Here is a 19,337-nt window from a genome sequence, read left to right as displayed (position 1 = left end):
AGTGTGGAGCGAGGTCGGAGGGCAGAGCCGCCAGGACCCAATCGCGAGCTTGGAGACGGGACGGGTGAGATCCAAAGATTCTGGCAATGAGGGTCGTTTTGGAGTCTTTCTCTATTTCGGCGTAGAGGACCGCGAGCTCGGCTTCGGAAAAAACAATGGTTCGCCCGGCCGAGGGAGAATGATTAGCCATGATGCTAATCGAAGAAAAAGGCTAACTTGAACCTGGATGAGGAGCAATCCGAACCAAGGGAAGAGGCAGGCAAGATGTCAAACACAATTGGTTAGTCATGCTAGTTATGGATACTGACAACTGGTTACCCATTTATGGAAGTGTTTTGTATCTTTCATTTTCTCTCCTACTTGCCACTTTCTGTGGGATTTTTCTCTCTTTTAATTTCATCATCTCTGAGTTAGCAATCATGGTGTCTATCTCCCTGCATGCTTCTTCCCAAGTTCTTCTAACAGATGCAGACAAAGTGGCCATTTGTAGAAGCCTTTTAATAGAAATATAAGATTACTTTTCAGGTTTTTTGAAGATCGCAGTTTCTCTTCTTGGGTTGAGCAGGCTTCAATGTTCGGTTTTTGTTTTTCAATTTGCTGCTGTTCTAGCCTGTAAGGAATGATTGTCATGCACAGAGGTTGTCATCAACTTTGGGTTGAATATTTAGGGCTACTGTTTATACCTTGATGCTATTGTTTTTTCTATGTGCTCAATACAAGATGGGCACCGCTTGGAAATTGGGCGACTTCCAAGAAAGCCTGTAAGGCTTAGGCTTGAAATCAATAATAGGCTTCTTGCAAAGCAAAACAAATTGACGGGCTGTGCAGAGAAAATGCGCGCAAAACAAAAGGATGTGCAGCAATTTTAGCATTGAATAATGACTGAATTCACCAATGTTAGTCTACAGGTAAACTCTGCCCTAAACACAGGTCTGCAGCCCAAGTTTGCTTGAATGCTTCAATTAAACAGAGAGTTCATAGCTTGATGTACATAGGGCTCCTTCACAATTCACCTCCCATCCTTTGACTAAGCTGTTGGAACATGCACAATACCTCTAACCCAATATGGTAATCGCTCAATTCGGGTTACATACACATACTCTGCTTGATCCCCCTTGCTCAATGCTTGCCATGTGGCCAGTGAATGCTCTAAGGCTAAAACCCCATCTTCAAACAACATTACCTACCTCAAGCATTGGTAAAGTCCTCTCGACTCCCTATTTATGCACCCATCACAAAGGGATTCCCGTCAATATATGACATGTAACGATTCTCGAGCGTTAAAAAAAAAACAATATAGGAATCTTGCAAAGATTGTTTGTGAATAAGGTAGTGCAGCATAGTCTTAGCTAAGATTTGGAGTTGAGCGAAGCTGGAGCTTCCCCCCTGCGCGTCTGAGCCTGCCCACCCCCCCTCCTTCGCCTGTGCATAGCCCCCCCTGCTCGCCTTGTTCCAGTGCCCCTCTCTTTCGCCTTCCCCTCTCGCCTCTCCTCCTGGCCGCCTGAGGCCCCCCTCCCTCTTCGCCTTCACCTCCGCCCCCTGCTCCTGCCCTGCCCTCCCCTCCTGCAGAGCGCATGCCTCTCCTCTCCCCTTCGGCCTCCGCCCGTGCCTCCCCCCCCCCCCCCCCCCCCCCCCCCCCCCCCCCCCTTTTTCCCTCTTTTCCTCCTCGCTTCCCCCCTCTGTAGCCTCACTGCTTTCCCATCTTCCTCCGGTTTTTTTGGTCGTCCCTTCCATCTTCATCCGGAAGCGTCTTCAGCTATTGGGCATTTATCATTCGGCAAGTCTCGGCCTCTTCTAGTCTTCACCCTCAGGAGGACTCCATGGTAGCTGCTCCGTCATCCCCTACCGAGGCCGCCGTAACTTGCTTATCTTTCTCTGAAGCGGACCTTCAGCTTCTCGCCCACGACTATTGCATCCATAGAGGCCTCCACTCTGGTATGCAAGATTGTCGGTAGTTTCCTTGCGCGCCGTGTGGACAACTCAGAGGTCTTCTTTAGGCTAGCCTCCTTGGTGGGCCTGCAAAGATCACAGACATTCATCCTTTGGGGTGTGGCTACTACCAGGTAGAGTTCGACTCGCCAGTAGCGTCAGATTGTGTTATGCAGCTGAGCCTCGTTGAATTGCATAGGGCCCAGGCCTTCTTTGCGCAGTGGCAGCATCGCTTCGACCCCACATCCGACCCACTGGCTTGCGTTTCTGGCTTTCCCGTGACAGTCTGCTTCCCGGGCCTCTTCTCCCCGTGATCGGTGGAGCCATTGGCAGAGTGATGGAACCCCCCCCCCCCCCCCCCCCCTCTGCCGCTTCATTTTGCTGGCAAGGGTGGCCGAGATTCCATCCCTTCGTATTTGTATTGCCTCGTCGGAGACAGTGCCCCATGTCATACCCATTCCTTGCCTTTGGAGAGACCCCATCATTCAGTGAGTGGAAACCTGAGGCCATCCTGGCCAGTGTTTCATTTGCAGGCAGATGGGTATGAGGGTCCTTTCGGTTTGGCGGCCGCTACCCTACCGAGATGACTCCTCCGGTTCTCAAATACCAGTGAGGCCAGTTGACCCCACTGAACCCCCGGCTAACCCCTTACAGGACCCTCCCTCTCCGATGGATCACTCCAAGCCGCTCCCATCTCCCTCTTCACAACCTCCCCACCCCACCCCACCCCACCCCCACCCCCCTCTACCTTCCCCCACCCCCCACCCCCCTCCCTCCTCCACCTCCTCCATCCTCGCCTTCGACTCTTTCCGCAGCAGTCCCCTCTGCCCCGCCCTCTTCCTCCGAGCCTACACTCTCCCCTCCCTCCGCCTCTTCACAGCACTCCCATTGCCCTCTAGCAGTGTTGACCCGGAGGCGAAGACAACTAGCGAGCTCTGTCCGCCATTTGATTCATCGATTCTTGGAGCCGGTACAGATGACCATCACCGCTTCCCCGTGAGGGCTCTCCCGCCAGAGTCCCGAGGTGCCCCCCCCCCCCCCCCCCCCCCCCCCCCCCCCCCCCCCCAAGGATCTTGGGCTGCCTATGGATTACAGTTTCTTCCGATGTCTTTTGGTGGAAGGGACATATTTTTGAGGAGACAGTAGCTCCCATATGGATATGTGTGGTGTTTCATCACTCTAGACCTACACTAGAGAATGGCGTGATGATCTCCTTTCCCTCGAGTGCAGCTCCGGGGACGGAGTGGGATTCGGAGTTGGTGGCTACCGCCATCCAGGGCCAGGTAATAGAGTGCTCACACCATCTTCACGATCTACGCGTCACTGACGTGCTCACCCACTTGTGGCCCTTGGCTAGGATAGAGGCTTAGGCCATAGAGACCTGGACGGGGAGGTGGTGGCCTCCAGCTTGGAGGTGCTGCTCTTTGTGTTCCTTCATACCTTAGTTGCCTTACCCCTCCTCTCCTCTTGTAGATTCTTCCATCGTGATCGATGGAGTTTGGAGTATGCCTACTCTCATGCTCGGACAGAGTGGTGACACATGGAGGACAAGATCCACGCCCACTTGGCATGCCTTCGCCTCAGGACTGATTGTGATTATTCCCCATCTAAACCCACATCCAAGACTCTTCGAGTGGAGGGCAGTTCTGATAGTTCCGCCTCCCACAGAGATTGATACATAGGTAGCCTCATGGAACATTCAAGGTTTAGGGGGGCCTCAGTGCTTTCAGAGGGAGCGTTCAGAGGAGAGCTTCATAGAGCTATAGTTGGGGGATCCATCGACATTCTTTTCCTACAGGAGCACCACCTTTCCGAGGGGCATACCCGCCACCACTGCGGGAAGATTTTACGATGCAGGAGCCACACTTTTTGGTCTCCCACTTTCGGCCTCTCGGCGACGCAACAAGGAGGAGTTTGTCTTTTTTGTCAGCGAGCAGCTCTTTCTGGGAGTGATAGGCTCAAATGTCATAGTCTCGGGGCGAGCACAGTGGGTTACCATTATGATTGGAGAGGACTGCGTGGGCTTCCTCAATGTTTATACCTTGAACACCGTAGCAAGTAGAGCCATCTTCTCGAGCATAGTCCGTCAAGCCCTTCCTCAGGTTGACGGCGAAGGAGCTAGCAGACTCCAGAGGCATTGACGGCTCTCCGTAGGAGCAAATGCCCCGGGGCGGACGGGCTTCCAATTTCTTTCTTTCTTCGCCACTGGGATCTCATGGAAGGCGGCCTTTGAGCAGCCTTCAACAAGATTATGACCATAGAAGCCATGCTAGAGAGGCTTTCAAGAGGGTTTGATACACTTGATTCCTAAGGAGGGTGGTGACAGATTGGAGATCCGACAGTGGAGACGCATCACCCTTCTTTGGACCGCCTACAAGATCTTGGCTAAGGCCATCAGCCGGAGCGTTCAGCCTTTCCTCCCTGACTTGATCCATGACACTCAAACAAGTTTTGTTCAGGATTAGAGCATTCTGGACGTCTTCACTTTCTAGGAGGTGATAGCTTCAGCCAGGATGCGGCAGTAGGACCTCATAGTGCTACTCCTAGACTTTGAGAAAACTTATGATAGGGTTGATTGGAGCTTTCTAGAGGGCACGATGCACCGGATGGGGTTCCCTGTGGAGTGGATCCGTGGTGTTTCAGGACTTTCAGGCAGGTTCTCATTCAAGGAGCTCAAGGCGACAGATTCCCCCTTTCCCGCTCGGTCCAACAGGGTTGTCCTCTGGCACCTTACCTTTTTCTATTCGTCGCCGAGGCCATGAGCTGTTTTCTCTCAGCTCAAGAGATGAGATGGGGCTCCAGGGATCGTCTCCCCCCCTCCGTACGCAGGAGGAACTTAGAGTTTGTAGATGACACAGCAACATATCTATTAGGAGATATGGGGAATCTCTAGAGATTCGGTGAGGCAATCGAGATCTTTTGTCGTGCATCAGGAGTGCAGATTAACTGGTACAAGTCGTGTGGTTTTTGGGTAGGCTCTGCACCCGCTCTGAATTGGCGCCCAGTTGAGGCTTTCCAGTGGATCTCGAGGGGCACTCTAGTCTGCTATCTTCAATGCCAAGAGTGCATCGATATCTCTTTGGAGCAGCAACCTGCTCCTCTTCTTCTCAGCATTCGAAAGAAGCTTTTGTATTGGGGTTCTTCGAGGCTCTCCTTAGCCAGTTGAGTGGTGGTGGCGAACTAGGTCCTTCTTGCCACCATGTGGTACATTACTTCTTGTTTGGCCTTTTCCTGAGCATGCATTGGTCAGGTACAATGGTTGATCCGAAACTTCTTATGGGCCGGCAGTGACGAGAGGCTTGCCTGGGCCACTGAGAGTGATCATTCAGCCACGACGTAGAGGAGGCCTAGGCATCATTGACCCCCCTATTCAAAGCTGCGCCTTGCTGGGCAAGCTAATTGTTAGAGGACTCCTTCCTGGTGGTGAGCCTTGGAAGGACTTCATGCTGACCTGGATTTCAGCCCGTATCCCGAGCCTAGGGGGCCCCTGGTCGCAGAGTACCAGATGGCCGGAGTCTATCTCTACCCCGGATTCCTGCAAGACCTCTCTCATGAACCTCTGGGGACAACTGGGTGTGTGCAAGCCAATCTCCGAGAGACCTGGCAGGTCCATAGGTCCTATGCTCAACAGGCCCCATGATACATGAGGTCGGGCCCCCAACATATGGCCATAGGGTAAACGGACTAGGGGGTTCCAAATCAATGGCTGTCGAAGATGCTTCTCTAGGGCTACGCGAGCTAGCTGCCTAAGGGCTGGCCTGAGGTGCTCCCATGCTTGGAATAAGATGGCTGCAAATCTGTCCTCAAAAGATGGGCTAAATCCTCCGGCCCTTGTGGCCCTTTTTTCACCGATAGGGGTGGTGATCCCACTTGGCATTACAGACCACCTGTGTGGTTATTGTTAGAAGTCATCTCCTGTCTTTACAGAGACACTAGGGCCTCTGTTGCCTCTATCTCTCTCCTTCTCTTGTGCCGTTTTTCTGCACTGTGTTTGCTCGTGTGTTCCCAGATTTGGTCATCATCTCCGTTGTGTATTCTGACATGGTATCAGAGCCCTAGGCTCTTGATAGTTCTTGGGAGTTGTGTGAGCAAGAGGGGGACTGTTGCGTTGCTCATTGGTGGATTGTTTTGGACTGTTCGGGAAGAGGAGAAGCAAGAGGAAGGCAGGCTGATTTGCTGGACAGCCACTTGCACGTTAAGTTATTCTTTGTTCCCACCCACCCACCCTCCTTCAGTTACATCCCCGCAATGGCAGATCTGCTTGAGATGGTTGAGAGGCATGTGAAGATCCCTACACTCCCCACGTTCCCGGTGGACCGTCAATTGGACGGGAACAACTACGGCATATGGAAGGTTATGATGGAATCTGTTCTGGAGTGTTACGACCTTGTTGATTTCATCGTTGTTGGGGTTCCACGGCCGGAGGTAGAGGAAGGGGAGTTACCGTTGATTCGTAAGGACCGGGAGGCACAGGCACTGTTGTGGGATCATGTCAACGCCAGGGTCCGTTCATTTATCTTCCTTAACTGCACACCGTAGGTAATCAATCATGTAAAGCATATGACGCTAGCCAGAGGTATATGGCAGCATTTGGCTTCTCTTCATAACAGGGTATCGCCCATGAAGAAGATTTTCTTGGAAGTACAGATGCGGGTTATGAGCCCTGCAAAGTCGTCGACGATGCGGGAGCAGGAAGTTCTTCAGGCTGGGAAGGAGATATCATCGGAGGACATGGCCATGACGCTGCTGTCGCATTTGCCCTCTCAATACTCAGCATTTTACTTGTCTTTGATTACCAGTGGCAGGCTCAGCACCATCACGTGGGAGGAGCTTGTGTCCATGATCTTGGACTAGGAGGAAAGATTCTCAAACCCTCCATAGGGTGGAGGTTCGGAGGCCTTAAATGACCAACAGTCGCAAGGCCATAACACGGGCAGAGGGAAGGCTTCATCGGAGAAGTCTTTTGAGAGGAAGTCCGACGTTGACCGCGAGAAACTGAAGGTAGAGAGGACCTGTAATGACTGTGGCGAGAAAGACCACTATTGGAGGCAGTGTCCCAGGCGGAAGACCGAGAAGGGTGAAGACTCCTCAGCAGCAATCGTGAAGACTCCAGCATTTGTGCACCAGAGGTGATGGACACCAATGTTTCATTTTCTTCAGGCAGGGAGGAGGTTGGAGGACTCTCCGCTACGGATACTCGGGAGTGGATTCTAGACTGTGGTGCTTCCAGGCACATGACTCCTTCCTGTTTAAATTTACAGGATCTTTGCAGGTATTCTGGTCACATTCTTACTAGGGATACATCCACTATCCCAGTTCACAGTGAGGGCAGGTTGGAGATAGTTCCCAATGGCAGAGGGGGGAAGCATTCCTCCCAGGTGTTGTATGTTCCCACACTTGGTTTTCATCTGTTGTTAGTGCATCAGGTTTGCAAGACTGGCGTATGGGTGGAGTTTTATAAGCATTTTGTTGCTCTCTGGGACAAGGCAACAGGCCAGGTAGTTTGGGAAGGCGGAGTGGAGAATGGAGTTTACAAGCTTTTAGCACTCTGTCCTAGGTCCTCAGTTTTGTGATGAGTGGTAGTCTGGTAATGGCCACTTAGATGTGGATACGCTGCAGGTGCAGGCTCTCTCGGACCAGATGGTGGATAGCTTGCCAGTTGATGGCAGCAGTTGGCAGGAACTTCCGAGTACTGATGTTGGTAGTTCTTGTGTTCGTCAGTCAGAGGAAACTTTACAGGTAACCTATGCTCTGATGTCTCGTAGTTTTCGGGACACAGAAACTCCTGTGGTTGAGGATGTTCTTTCCACGGGGACCTCTTGGAAAGCCAGGCAGGTGGCAGTTGATTACTTGCAGAAGGAGGTGGATTCTCCAGGCTTAGTGGTTCCGGATTTAGAGGGGGTGGTTGACAAGTTTCATAAGGCCTTGCGTGGTCTTCAACAGGTTTCCAAGACTTGGCTTCCCACCGTAACAGGTGTTGATCCTTGTGAGCAATGTGATGCCTCTTTGACTCGGCAGCAGAATGGTTCATTGATTTGGTTGATGGATACCAGATTGAACGGGAGCTTCCTGATGAGGCTGTTGAGCTCATGGTTGCAGATGACTCTTTGGGAGGCAGGATTGCGTATCATGTGGTTTCTACAGCATGCGAAGGATCTTGGTATCTTTTACGCAGGAGGGGGATTGATGGATGGAGTCCGACTCCACGGTTGGAGTGACTCAGATTGGGGAGGAGATTCAGACACGAGGAGTTCTACTTCAGGCACAGGAGCAGTTTTATGGAGCAGTCATCTTTTGCCTTGTTGACAACAGAGGCAGAGTACCGGGCTGCTTGGTGCTGCTTGTGAGGTGGTGAGGTTGCAGAGGTTGCATGGCAGGATTGGGCTTCCACTGGAGGAACCCACGGTCATCCAGAGGCACTTTGTTCGTGAACAAATCGTTGCTGATGACATCTTGCTAGAGTTCTGTTCGACGGAGGACAATACGGTGGACCTCTTCACGAAGTCGCTATCTCAGGATTTGCTCAGGCGGCACCCCAGCTCCCTGTGGTTGGTTTCACAACCAGGAGCTGAGAGGGGGTGTTAGAAGTCATCTCCTATCTTTACTGAGACACCAGGGCCTCTGTTGTGGGTGTGCCCGCCCTTGTAGGTGCTTTTCTCATTTGTCCTCACTCCCCATATTTTTCCCATTTATCTGTGGCTTGGGGGGTAGTCGTGAGCTGGCAGGCGCATTCTTCCTCTGGCCGACTGTAACCGACTTCAGTACAGTGCTGGCCGACTGGTCTTGTAGCTGGTCATGGAGGATCTGCACCTGTCGGCTGCCTCTGGAGCAGGCCGACTGCTGCCTGGGGTCCATATAAAATGGCCCCCACTTCCCTTGCCATTTAATCTTGTACTGGGGATCTTCTTTGTGTATATAGAGCAGAGTTACACGCCTCTCTCTCTCTCCTTCTCTTGTGCTGTTCTTTTGCACTGTGTTTGCTCTCGTGTTCCCAGATTTGGTCATCATCTCCGTTGCGTATTCTAACAGTTAATTCGCAAAACCCCCCCCGCCCCCCCCCCCCCCCCCCCCCCCCCCCCCCTCTCTTCCCTTGTATGAAATAGCCTTCTCCTCATAGAGCAGCCAGCCAGAGGAGAAGTGCATCTTTCTCCATCTCTTGATTATTTAATCCCCGCCCCGTACATGCAGGCGAGTTTGTATATAGCCATGCGAGGCTATTTTCTTATTAACTAATAGAAGGATCTTTTTCCTAGAAAAAAAGAAGAAGATTGTTTGTGAAAAGAGCGAGAAAGCCTTATGTAGTCCTCTCCCAGTTGCTGACATTTGCATCAGTTGGAAGCCATTGATGAGCCATTGATGCTATTGTTTGGTCAGCCTAAGCTGCCATGCTTTTGGGCTTCCTTGGCGGGGCAGAAGGCTTCTGCAAAAGGTCTATATAACCTATGTAGAACAGGGTTTCTTATAGACCTCAAAAACGTAGGCATGTTACTTCCATTATTTGCATTTACACTTGCAATATTTTGATAGGCAGCCTAATGCTACCTGTTTTTGGTGCTCTTGCTTACAATCTCAGTTAGTCTGTTGTCCCTTTAAAAATTTGAACTTGATTTTTTTCATGAAACCCTAACCCTAACTAGTCCTTGCATATGGCACATGCATGTGAATGTTGGAGCTAACATCTTCTTAAATAATAGAAATAGGGGAGAAGGGAAAAGAGCCTATCCTCAGCTTTGATACCACTTGTTGTACCCGGAGTCTAGCATAAAGACAAAGAAGCACCCAAGAGGATGGGGAGAGCTGCTGCTACATTGAGACATCCATGTTTACATAGGCAGCCCAGGTACATGGCAGTATCAATGAAGCGTGGTCACAAAAAAATGTTAAAGAGGAGAGTATAGCGGGCAGCAAAGGAAAATCCTGTGCCATACCGCTACTGCTTCCCTTTCTAAATACCAATTTCAGGTTAATTGTTAAGAACTACCTAGTGTATGGTGATACTTACCATGGGATGGCATCTCTTCTGTTATGAATTAATGGGGTGTCGATGAGAAGGATTATCACATGACCAAGTGCATTATTGACTTCGATTACTGCTTTGTCCATTGAAATGTTTCTTGTGAGAGCCTGAAATAACATTTGTAGTACTTGTTTCTAAATGCGAACAGGTAAAGGCTTTCCGCTTAGCCCCAGGCGGACGAGTTGGTGGCAAAGTGCAAGGAGGGTATGTTGATTTAGATGGTGAAGTGTTAGCTAGGGGACAGGGGGCATATGGAGATGGCAGCTTTGATCCGATGCTTTATGGACCAGTCATACAGATGACAGTAGAGAAAGGCTTGGCCACAATCTTCTGTGCTCGGTAGGTACCTGGCTTTGTCCTCACAAAAATGATATTTTTTCTTTCTCATTATAAGTGTCCCATACTTTCTATACTTTCTGAGGGAAGTACTATTTATCTTCCATGGACTGTTTTACAAATAAACATTGTGGTTCTTTGTTCCTACTTGCCAAGAAGCATCAAACCCTTTCAGAGCTGTTACAACACACCAACTTTTTCAAATTGGCTTCAGCTTTGTATTGTATTAGTTGATATGGGACTTGCTAGTTTGTTCAATACTAACAAGCAAATGATACTTCAATATAAATAGTTAACGTGTGTACACGTCTTTGATCTCGGCATTTGTTTTTGAAAAACAATCACGAGGTTTTTGGAAGAAACACAAGAATGTGCATGGACTTGTTGAGATGATGTTATTAACTTGGATTTTGAGAAAGAGAGGAAAAGAAAGAAAGTGATATTATGGTCTTGAAAGGATGGAGTCCTCCCGTTCTCCGAGCGAAACTTTTTGAGCGAGAAAAAAATCAAGCGACACATTTCAAGAAATGGATTATGACAGTAGTGTTCCATAGGTAATGAGAACACCAAAGATAATGAGAAAAAAGCGAACGACAATATTTAAGTGAACATAAGTAATGAGAACACCAAAGGTATGCAACATAAATTCACCACAAAATGACAATAACACAAGCACATATCGTTTTTTAAACATTACGTTTTTGGAGACATTGCATGTATCCTTATAAGCCAAGTCGAATTCTAAGCAGACTAGCCATAATACAAAAAAGATATAGTCAAAATAAAACATAGAATGCTAAGTATGGCATGTATCCATATGCGTCAATCAGTCAGATGTACATTCGTCATCAACAACGGGATTGCATCTTGAGGAGGAGTCTATAGTATTTGCATCATAGCGTGGATCAGTTGCCATAGCTGAAGCCATAGTCTCGACATACTCTAATAGTACCACCTCGACAACAAAAAGAAACGCGAGAATAAATTTATGTCACACAAAGGAATATTCAAACAAATGGAGAAACAAAAATAAATAAATCCACAAATCCATAATGCAACCTAGCAAAATATGGCAATCTAAAACCAAGCAGCACTCCTCTCAATTATATTATGGATTGCCATATTTGGTAAATGCATCTCCTCTCTTTGCTTTATCTATTGTAATTTAATTTCTTAGATTATTTCTCTCAATTGTGCCTTGCTTCCTACTTACAGTCAAGTGTTATCGCAGATGCATTGGGCTTCTTGAAAATCCTCAAGCAGTAGATAAAAGATCTAAACGAGGGTTTGTTCAAGTGCATCTCAAGATGCTCGAGTACTGGCCTGCTTAGGAGATTATTATCAATCACTCTAGACCTACGGTAGTTAATATAAGTTAATTTTTCATGTAATGCCTTTAGTACCTAAGTATAAAACTTTAATTAAATCATCTAATTGTTCTATTATGTGGCATTTTTTGAAAAAAATTAATTTAAGTTAAGCACTTGTTAACTGTGATTCTTGTTCTAAGCTCTCAATGTACACTAGCTTGAAGGGATAAATCTTAGGCCTTGCGGAGGTTTACGTGTGTCGTTAACACTAGGCTCTACTTAGATTATTTAGTATGTCATTAGCACTTGGTCTTTACTTGGATTAAGCGTGTGTTACTTTACTTGGATTAAGTGTGTGTGCCATGAACTCTTGGCTGTGTAAGCTATGTTGTGTAATTAACTCTTAACTTGGTCTAGATTAAGTGTCATTAGACTTGACTTTTCTTAAATTAAGTAGTAGAGGATAAATTTCAAAGTAAAAAAAGTTCAAGTAAGTCAACTATTAAACAACTTGTTGATCTTAGTTACTCTTCCATGCAAGAGATGGGAGTGTGTTATCTAGAAAGGCATAGAGACCATGCAAGCAAAAGGAGTGTTCGTAAAAGCGTCCTCCTTTGGCAGATCCAAAAGTGGGGTTGAAAGATGACAACCATAGACTTAAGTATGTTACTGTCAATGAAGTAGAGTTAGGTCGAAAGAGAGCAAGGAGGACAAAACGAGAGTGTTGTTGAAGCCAAAGTGGCACAGACAATGTGGACAATTCGTTGGATTGTGCCACGGAAATAAATGACTTGCTTTGGGATTCCACCTGGACATAATGCAAGATGTGGAAGATATATTAATGAGGTGTCTAAAGAAGTAGGAGCTTAAGAACCTTGTTTTTGGGGGCGTCGACAATACCTTGGTCGAACGGTGGGAGGATTTCTTTGGTTTTGTAATAGTACACTAAAGTATTCTTGGATTGTCCATGAGAATCAAGTTATTGGGATGTCGGGATCCGCTCCAAGAGTTTGGCCAGTGGTGGCGGGTACATCTCTTCTACCCTAAGAGATAGAAATGCTCACTTTGAATGAGTTTGTGTTGCAGGGTGCTTCTCTCCATGTGTCTCCTTTGTAGGGTACCACCAACAACACGGGGAAGGTTCCTTCATCCTTTCGATCCAAATTCAGGGATGGAAAGATTGATAAGTGGGGGAACAAATTGACCAAGGACTTTCATGTCAATATTCAAAAAGAGATAACATTGGATGCACAAGTCAATAGAGAAGCATCTGCAGTTGGTAACGACTCTTATGTGTTTTATGTTTGCACAAAAGGGTCAAGGGCCTTGGGATTGAACTATTCATTGTTGACAGTCCCTAAGTTCCCTAGGTGCCTATGTGAAGAATTCTAGAAAAGAGAGAAAAAAGTTACATGCGTTCCATGCAAGCATATTTACTACATTTACATCCAGGTGCTTGACTTGGAGCCTGTGGTGGCATATGAGTTCATGCACCAAGCTCCACTCACTAAGGTGGAGTTGTTTCAAGCACTAGGTAGGAGATGCCACAACATTGCTCCTTGATATTGTTGGATACTGTTATCCCGATCCATCTTGGAATTTATGTGCCATATTTTGGGGCTCTTCTGATATTCATTCTTGCAATTGCAGCTATGTTATTTAGGTGGGCTATGCCTCCTTGTCCACATTATGCTTTTGTAATCCACTAGAGTTGATGCATTTTTGGAAAGTTCCCACTTGTGATGTTATTATAAGGAAGTTTGAAAAGTGTCGTATGCTTTGTTGTGTTCTCTTTTGTTGTCATATGTTTCAATCTTGACTCCGAAGTGCTTACTTTGTGTGATGGTATAATTGATTTTGAATCGTAATGACTTCCATGCAACTTTGAATTTACTAATGAAGTCTGAAGGTGTACTAGCTGTGAAGAAAAATTTCTATACAAAAACACATGGAATCCATTCTTAGATGTGTTGAATTTGTGTTGCACACCTATGGTGTTCTCATTACTGGCCTTCGCCGTCTTGTGTGCCTGTTCCTTGAAATGTGTTGCTCGATTGTTTCCTCGCTCAAAATTTTTTTGGGAGGACTCAAAGGATGGACTTGTTGAGATGATGTTATTGAGTTAAGATAGTATCATAGCTTGGATTTTGAGAAAGAGGGGGAAAGAAAGTGATATTATCATCTTCAAAAAAGGAAGTGAATGGTCTATGAGACCAAAAGTAGTACAAGACTTCCATGTGATATTGAGCCATAGAAAAGACTCCAGGACTCATACAAAAGGATACACTAGTTGTATGTCTATCTCGTTATCATCATCATCATAGCAAGCATTATAGTGACCATGTCGATGCATGTGAATTTCATCTCCATAAAGGAGAGCCCATGTGCTTGTGAAATCATCCTCACTTGTCTAGAATATCTAGAATAGGGGAGTTTATGATTGTCAAGAGAATTTCCATGTCCACCACTAGTAGTGAAGTGTTCCTATGTTACTAGAGAATCTCCTCAAGTTGGAGTTGTCATGTGAAAGGTTTTTGCAGGCGCCGGAGGGGATGTTGTAGTTCGTAATCCCAAGTGACTACAAGGGGTTGAGGTAGACCATGGATTGGCTTGGTATTGTAACTAGTCCTCTTGGGTGGATCCGCATGCTCAGGTACCTCTCTAGGTTGCAGATCAGTGCTACCATCTTGTATCTCAAAGAAGCTAGTAATGGTTAGCTGTGAGGTGTCTCATGGCTGGGCTCCCCTCGCTCTCTGAGGAGTAAATATGTATGCCTTGTGAGGTTCATCCAATAATGTCCCACACATCGTGGTTGGGGAAGTCACAGATCTTGGACAATGGATTGAATCACTCTCGAAGAGGCAGTGGAATCTTTCTCAAATCTCATAGTATATTGGGCATCTATAATTGTAATGCTCCTTCATCTTAACCTCTTCTCATCATCCCTACTAGTGATGCCCTATTCTCTATCTATGTCCACTCAAAAGTGGTGAGGAGACTTGGATCTACCAAATCTTGATCCATATGGCATGTGATGTGTTTATGCATGTATTCTGGTCTATGAATGAAGCCATATGTTGTGACCCTCAAGAAGTGATATTTGTTGAGCTACATTTATGTAGGTTTTTCACAGTGTGTAAACCATGTAGTGATCCAGTTGGTATCTTGATTGTGAGACAAAGGGAGGGGACATCTAGGCTTTAGTGAAAAGGTGGTAGGTGGTCCATATGAAGCCCATATGCGAGAAATCAACAAGTGATTCTAGCACACCATACTCGATCATGCCCTTGCTCTACTAGTTGTCAAGAGGACTCCCAAGCAATTCTTGGTAACTTGTATGTATGTCACATCATCTAGAAAGATGCATGTACTATCAAGGGGCTTCCTCGGGTTCACTTCGGATCATGCATGAGAACATCATTGAGGTTTTATGTTGAATGGAACCCCCACATCATTGCTGGGGTTATTAAGGTATCAAAGAGCCATCCCTTAGTAGTAGGCTTTTGAAAGTGTGTATGCATGTTCTCATCAATCTAGTGCAGGCTACTAACACATGGAGAAAATTGGGCCAAAGAAGGTGGCTCCTTGGTATAGATAGGATGTGACCATGTCCATTGGATCTCGTGAACTCATGCCTAATTTTTCTTGAGTGAGAGGTGTTAATGATCATTACCTTGGTCTTCGCAAGGTTAATCACAAGGTCTTGTTGCTTATGAAAGGTATGAAATGCATCCAAATGCCTTTGTAGTCCCTCAACTAAATTGGAATTGACCATTATGTCATTTGCATGTAATATGAGGGGGATCAATGTGCCTGCTAGAGGAGAACTTGTGTAGTCTAGCGTGTCAGTGAAATTAAAGATCTCAGCAAGGTAGAGCCCAAATAAATTTGGGGAGAGAGGGCATCCTTGTTTCACCCCAATCGTGCTAAGGATTTCCTACAACATATCTCTTGGAGATTTGAGCTGGCCAATAAGTTACTCATAAACTGCTATAATGACCCATATCGTCTCTAAGGGTATGTCCAAATTTGGCAAGTGCTTGAGGATGCTACTCGAGGGATAGTGTCAAAAAATTTGCAAACAACGAATAAATTTGACGTCTTTGTAATCTAGGCTCCTCAATATTAGCCCTCTCTGTGTGGTCCACTATGGAGTGCCTGTTGTAAACCTGTGTGCATGTGGTTGTGTATCCATGCATCTAGAGCTAAGGTCTGACTCTAGCACATATCCATCAATCATGGCTAGTGTGTTGATAACCCTATAGTTGTCGGGTGGTTGGGGTTTTTTCCGAGTGATTGCATTTTTATATTTGTGTGAGCATTTTTTGGGGTTTTTTGTTCACTTTTTTTTTTGGATCTGATGGGTCATTGGCTTTGAGGATGTAGATGGGGATGGGGATGGTGGACCAAGAAGATGTAAATTGGTGATATAAAGCTCTATAGAACATGTGTGCTAACAAAGAGGTAAGGGTGTCACATGTGTGTGCTTTTCTATTAATCCCTTGTGATCTTGAGCACACCCAGTTTGGATTTTACGTATGGTTGTAGTGAGAATAGAAATAGTGGAGGGTTGATGAGGTTGAGTCCTCATGTGGTGACCAAGGGGGTGGTTGGTTGGATGAGAGGATGAGTAATGGGTGTGGATGGTGGGTGTTTCAAAAGCTCACACTAAGCTTCCTTATTATTTGCGCTTAGAAAGAATTGGTATAATTTATTCTTGGTTTTGACTAGAAAGGCTTGCTTTTGCAAGAGGCGAAGATGAGTGGCTTGGCACTTGTCAGCATGCAAACTATTTTGAGGCATAAATCCATGAGGGGTTTTGGTGGTTGTGGAGTGGTATTTGCACATGAAAGAGTTTTTGGTGAGGTTATGCAAGATGGAGGTTAGTTGGGATGTGAGTGTCGGGAGTGGGGTTGAAAGATAATGCTCTTAGAGTTGATATGTTTTCATGACACACATTATCGAGATCATGGTAAAAGTGAAAATGTGTGTAGTGATAGACGAGTGGGTGGGCAGTGCGGTAGGGAAGGTGTTGGATGTGGTAAAGGAGAGATAGGTATGATCAAAACCGAGTTGGGAAAGAGGGATTTTTAGATTTGACTTGCCAAAGTTGGGGATCCCATCAAATACTCCACTATGCTAGAGCCTTCACTACGTGGGAAGAAAGTAAGACTTCCAAAGGAGGGCCATCTAGCCATCTCACTACATATAATGAGCATGTGGGTAGTCTTAGATTTGACTTGCCAAAGCTATCCTATCAAATAATCCACTATGCTAGAGCCTTCACTATGTGTGAAGAAAGCGAGACTTCCAAAAGGAGGGCAATTTGGCCATGATCTCGTTATATATAATGAGCATGTGGACATCTCCCATGACAAGGAAGTAACTGTGAAAAGCTCTTGTGTGTTCGAGGTCTTGTGATGTCCTGTCCATCCATGTATCCGTAGAGTCTTGCACTTGATGGCATCCTTGCACCAAAATTCCCTAGTAGGAAATGTCAGGTGTTCACTTCAAGAGCTTGCCTTAACCTTGCCGAAGCATGTGTTGCTAGGTCTTGCCTTAGAGCTACAAACTGCAAGTTTCCTATATGGGTGCGCTAGCTCATCCACATCGCATCCTCACTCTATTGTCACAAGGGAATGCTTCTTTGCCAGTGGGGTGAAGGGAGAGATCTCTATGCCTTGATGGAGACAAGGGATCCGTCTTCGTCACGGTGGTTCTCTCTCATAAAAGGTGGGGGTACAAGAAGAAGCTAATGCAAGAAGGAAACCTACAATCAAACCTATCTAGCATGCATCCATTGAGCAAGCAAGATTCAATGGCATGTAAGCAAGTGAGAAGAGTGAAGAGAAGAGCTCACATATAAATTATTGCTAGTCTTAAGCAACTATGTACACTAAGTCCTTATACTTTTCCTAATTGGCATTAAATACATGGTAAGGTCACTTTATATGTTCTAGCACCTTCATACAAACACCTTCATACAAAGGATAAGTGCATGTTTGCGCGCGCAAGATGACAAAGTACCTTACAATAGGTCGGGTGGGTCAAAGCATGTTAACTAATAGAGTGGTTAACATACCCCCTTCCTAATGGTGAACTGTGTCCTCATGTTACCCAAGTCGGTGTTGAAGCTGTAGGGGTGGAAGATATGCATTGGTCCAGGATATGCCACGAAGTTGACAGCTAAGATTAAGTGGTATGGTTCGGAACCAATCCACAATTGGATGCAGAGCAAAGTGATGGAAAGCTTTGGATAGCCCTAATGGTAGTAGATAGCTTGTCGACGTGGCAAGGAAAGTGATAGGTGATGTAGAGGTTCTTCATGCCGGGCCTTTGTTGGTTATAGAAGTACATTATACTTACTATACTTACTCCAAAATAGAGGTCATAATCACACTAACCAAGTTATTAATGGAATGTAACATAAGATTTTGAAACTCGACAATCAACATGTCCTCTTGGTACTGTCCTGGTAGGTTATCTTTCTATCCCATTGCTCATCCAAGAGATGTTTCATTCACTCTTCAGTTGGACTCTTGTAACTATATGTCATCTTCATCCTCTTCAATTCTTTATAAGTTGCAAATAAGTAAACAAAATAGCCAAAGGGAATAAACCAACTAAGGTGAATGTCTTTTGAGTCTCTATTTGGTTTCATTAAAGCTTGTACATCATTAAGTTTTACCTTACAAGCTACGATCACATCTATAGTAGATTATGGCCATTCGTGGGTTGAAAATAATGGGAGTGAGGTAGTTAGTAGAAGTAGTTTACACCCTGTAATTGAATGAGTGCCTTGACTACCATGAATGATTTGCATAGATAGATAATGGTCTCCAGATCTTCATGGCACGATATGAGAGTATGTTCCAATCTCATAGAGTGATGTGGAGAGATGGGGTTGCTTCCTAGCAAAAACGTCAGCCAGGGCAAGGTTGGGTTGGTGATGAATTGGAGTTGAAGTAGAGGATATACGTATGAAATCTTGTTGGAGGTACCTACAAGGTCGGGGGTTTTGGAGGCGATGGATCGTACCATGGGTCAAGCTTACGTCTGCCATGGTCCCCTACAAAGGCCAAGTAAAGCACGAGGACACAAATGTTTGTCTACAAATACAAGGTAGAACAAATGCAAGCTGAAAGGCAATAAGCAGATGGTACCCTAGTTTCACTTCAGACCTACTTTCATGCTAGAAAAACCATAATTCTCTAACATAAAGAACGATTTCCAAGCAATATATGCACTTGCTACCTTTGGAAGAAAGCTTCCCCAAAATCATAAATTTTAATACTTCACTTCCAAAACAAACAAAATTTTACTAGAGGAGGAGACTCATTTGCGCTGCAAATCCTTGACAGGCAGACATCATCGAAGTGCGTTTCCCAACTTGATTCTTGGAATGATGAGACTGCTTGGCAGTGGCAGCTGTTTTGATGATTTTAGGGGCTAGTTCTCAATTATCTCCTACTTCCTATACAGAACTATGGTATCTGGGGTGCAGCATCAAAGTCGAGCAGGCTTTTTTGCGTGCGAGAAGAGGCGGGGAGTTGAACAAATATCCACTCACACGCACACACGCACCCCCGTGCGTGCACATATGTGCGGTGTTAATTTTTTTAAAAAAAAAAGACAAGGCATGCGTGCATGTGAGACCCTTACCCCTCTACCTATGGCAACCAAATCACACTAAAGAGAAAAAGAACTCACTTAGAGACGTACATCATAATGTCTTAACGCTTGGC

The 19,337-nt window shown here is 46.0% G+C and overlaps 1 protein-coding gene across 4 annotated transcripts in view; it reads left to right on the top strand.

Moving 5' to 3' along the window:
- Window positions 1-10,603, top strand: part of LOC147621920 (sphingosine kinase 1-like) — a 90,826-nt gene extending 80,223 nt beyond the window's left edge. For 3 of the 4 annotated variants that reach the window (XM_086822934.1, XM_086822936.1, XM_086822933.1), the window contains one exon: window positions 10,095-10,603. In XM_086822934.1, the coding sequence (XP_086679060.1) occupies window positions 10,095-10,289 (195 nt within the window). In that variant the 3' untranslated portion in view covers window positions 10,290-10,603. Of the gene's footprint in view, window positions 1-9,623; window positions 9,753-10,094 lie in introns of those variants that run through there. The other variant, XM_086822935.1, reaches the window with a different exon arrangement.
- The last annotated feature ends 8,734 nt before the right edge of the window (window positions 10,604-19,337 follow it).

Source organism: Cibotium barometz, chromosome 29, assembly GCF_041138505.1.
Source record: "Cibotium barometz isolate CiBa-2024 chromosome 29, ASM4113850v1, whole genome shotgun sequence".
Classification (NCBI taxonomy): Eukaryota; Viridiplantae; Streptophyta; class Polypodiopsida; order Cyatheales; family Cibotiaceae; genus Cibotium; species Cibotium barometz.
Note: the sequence above shows the minus strand (reverse complement) of the source record. Positions and strands in the feature narration are given on the sequence as shown.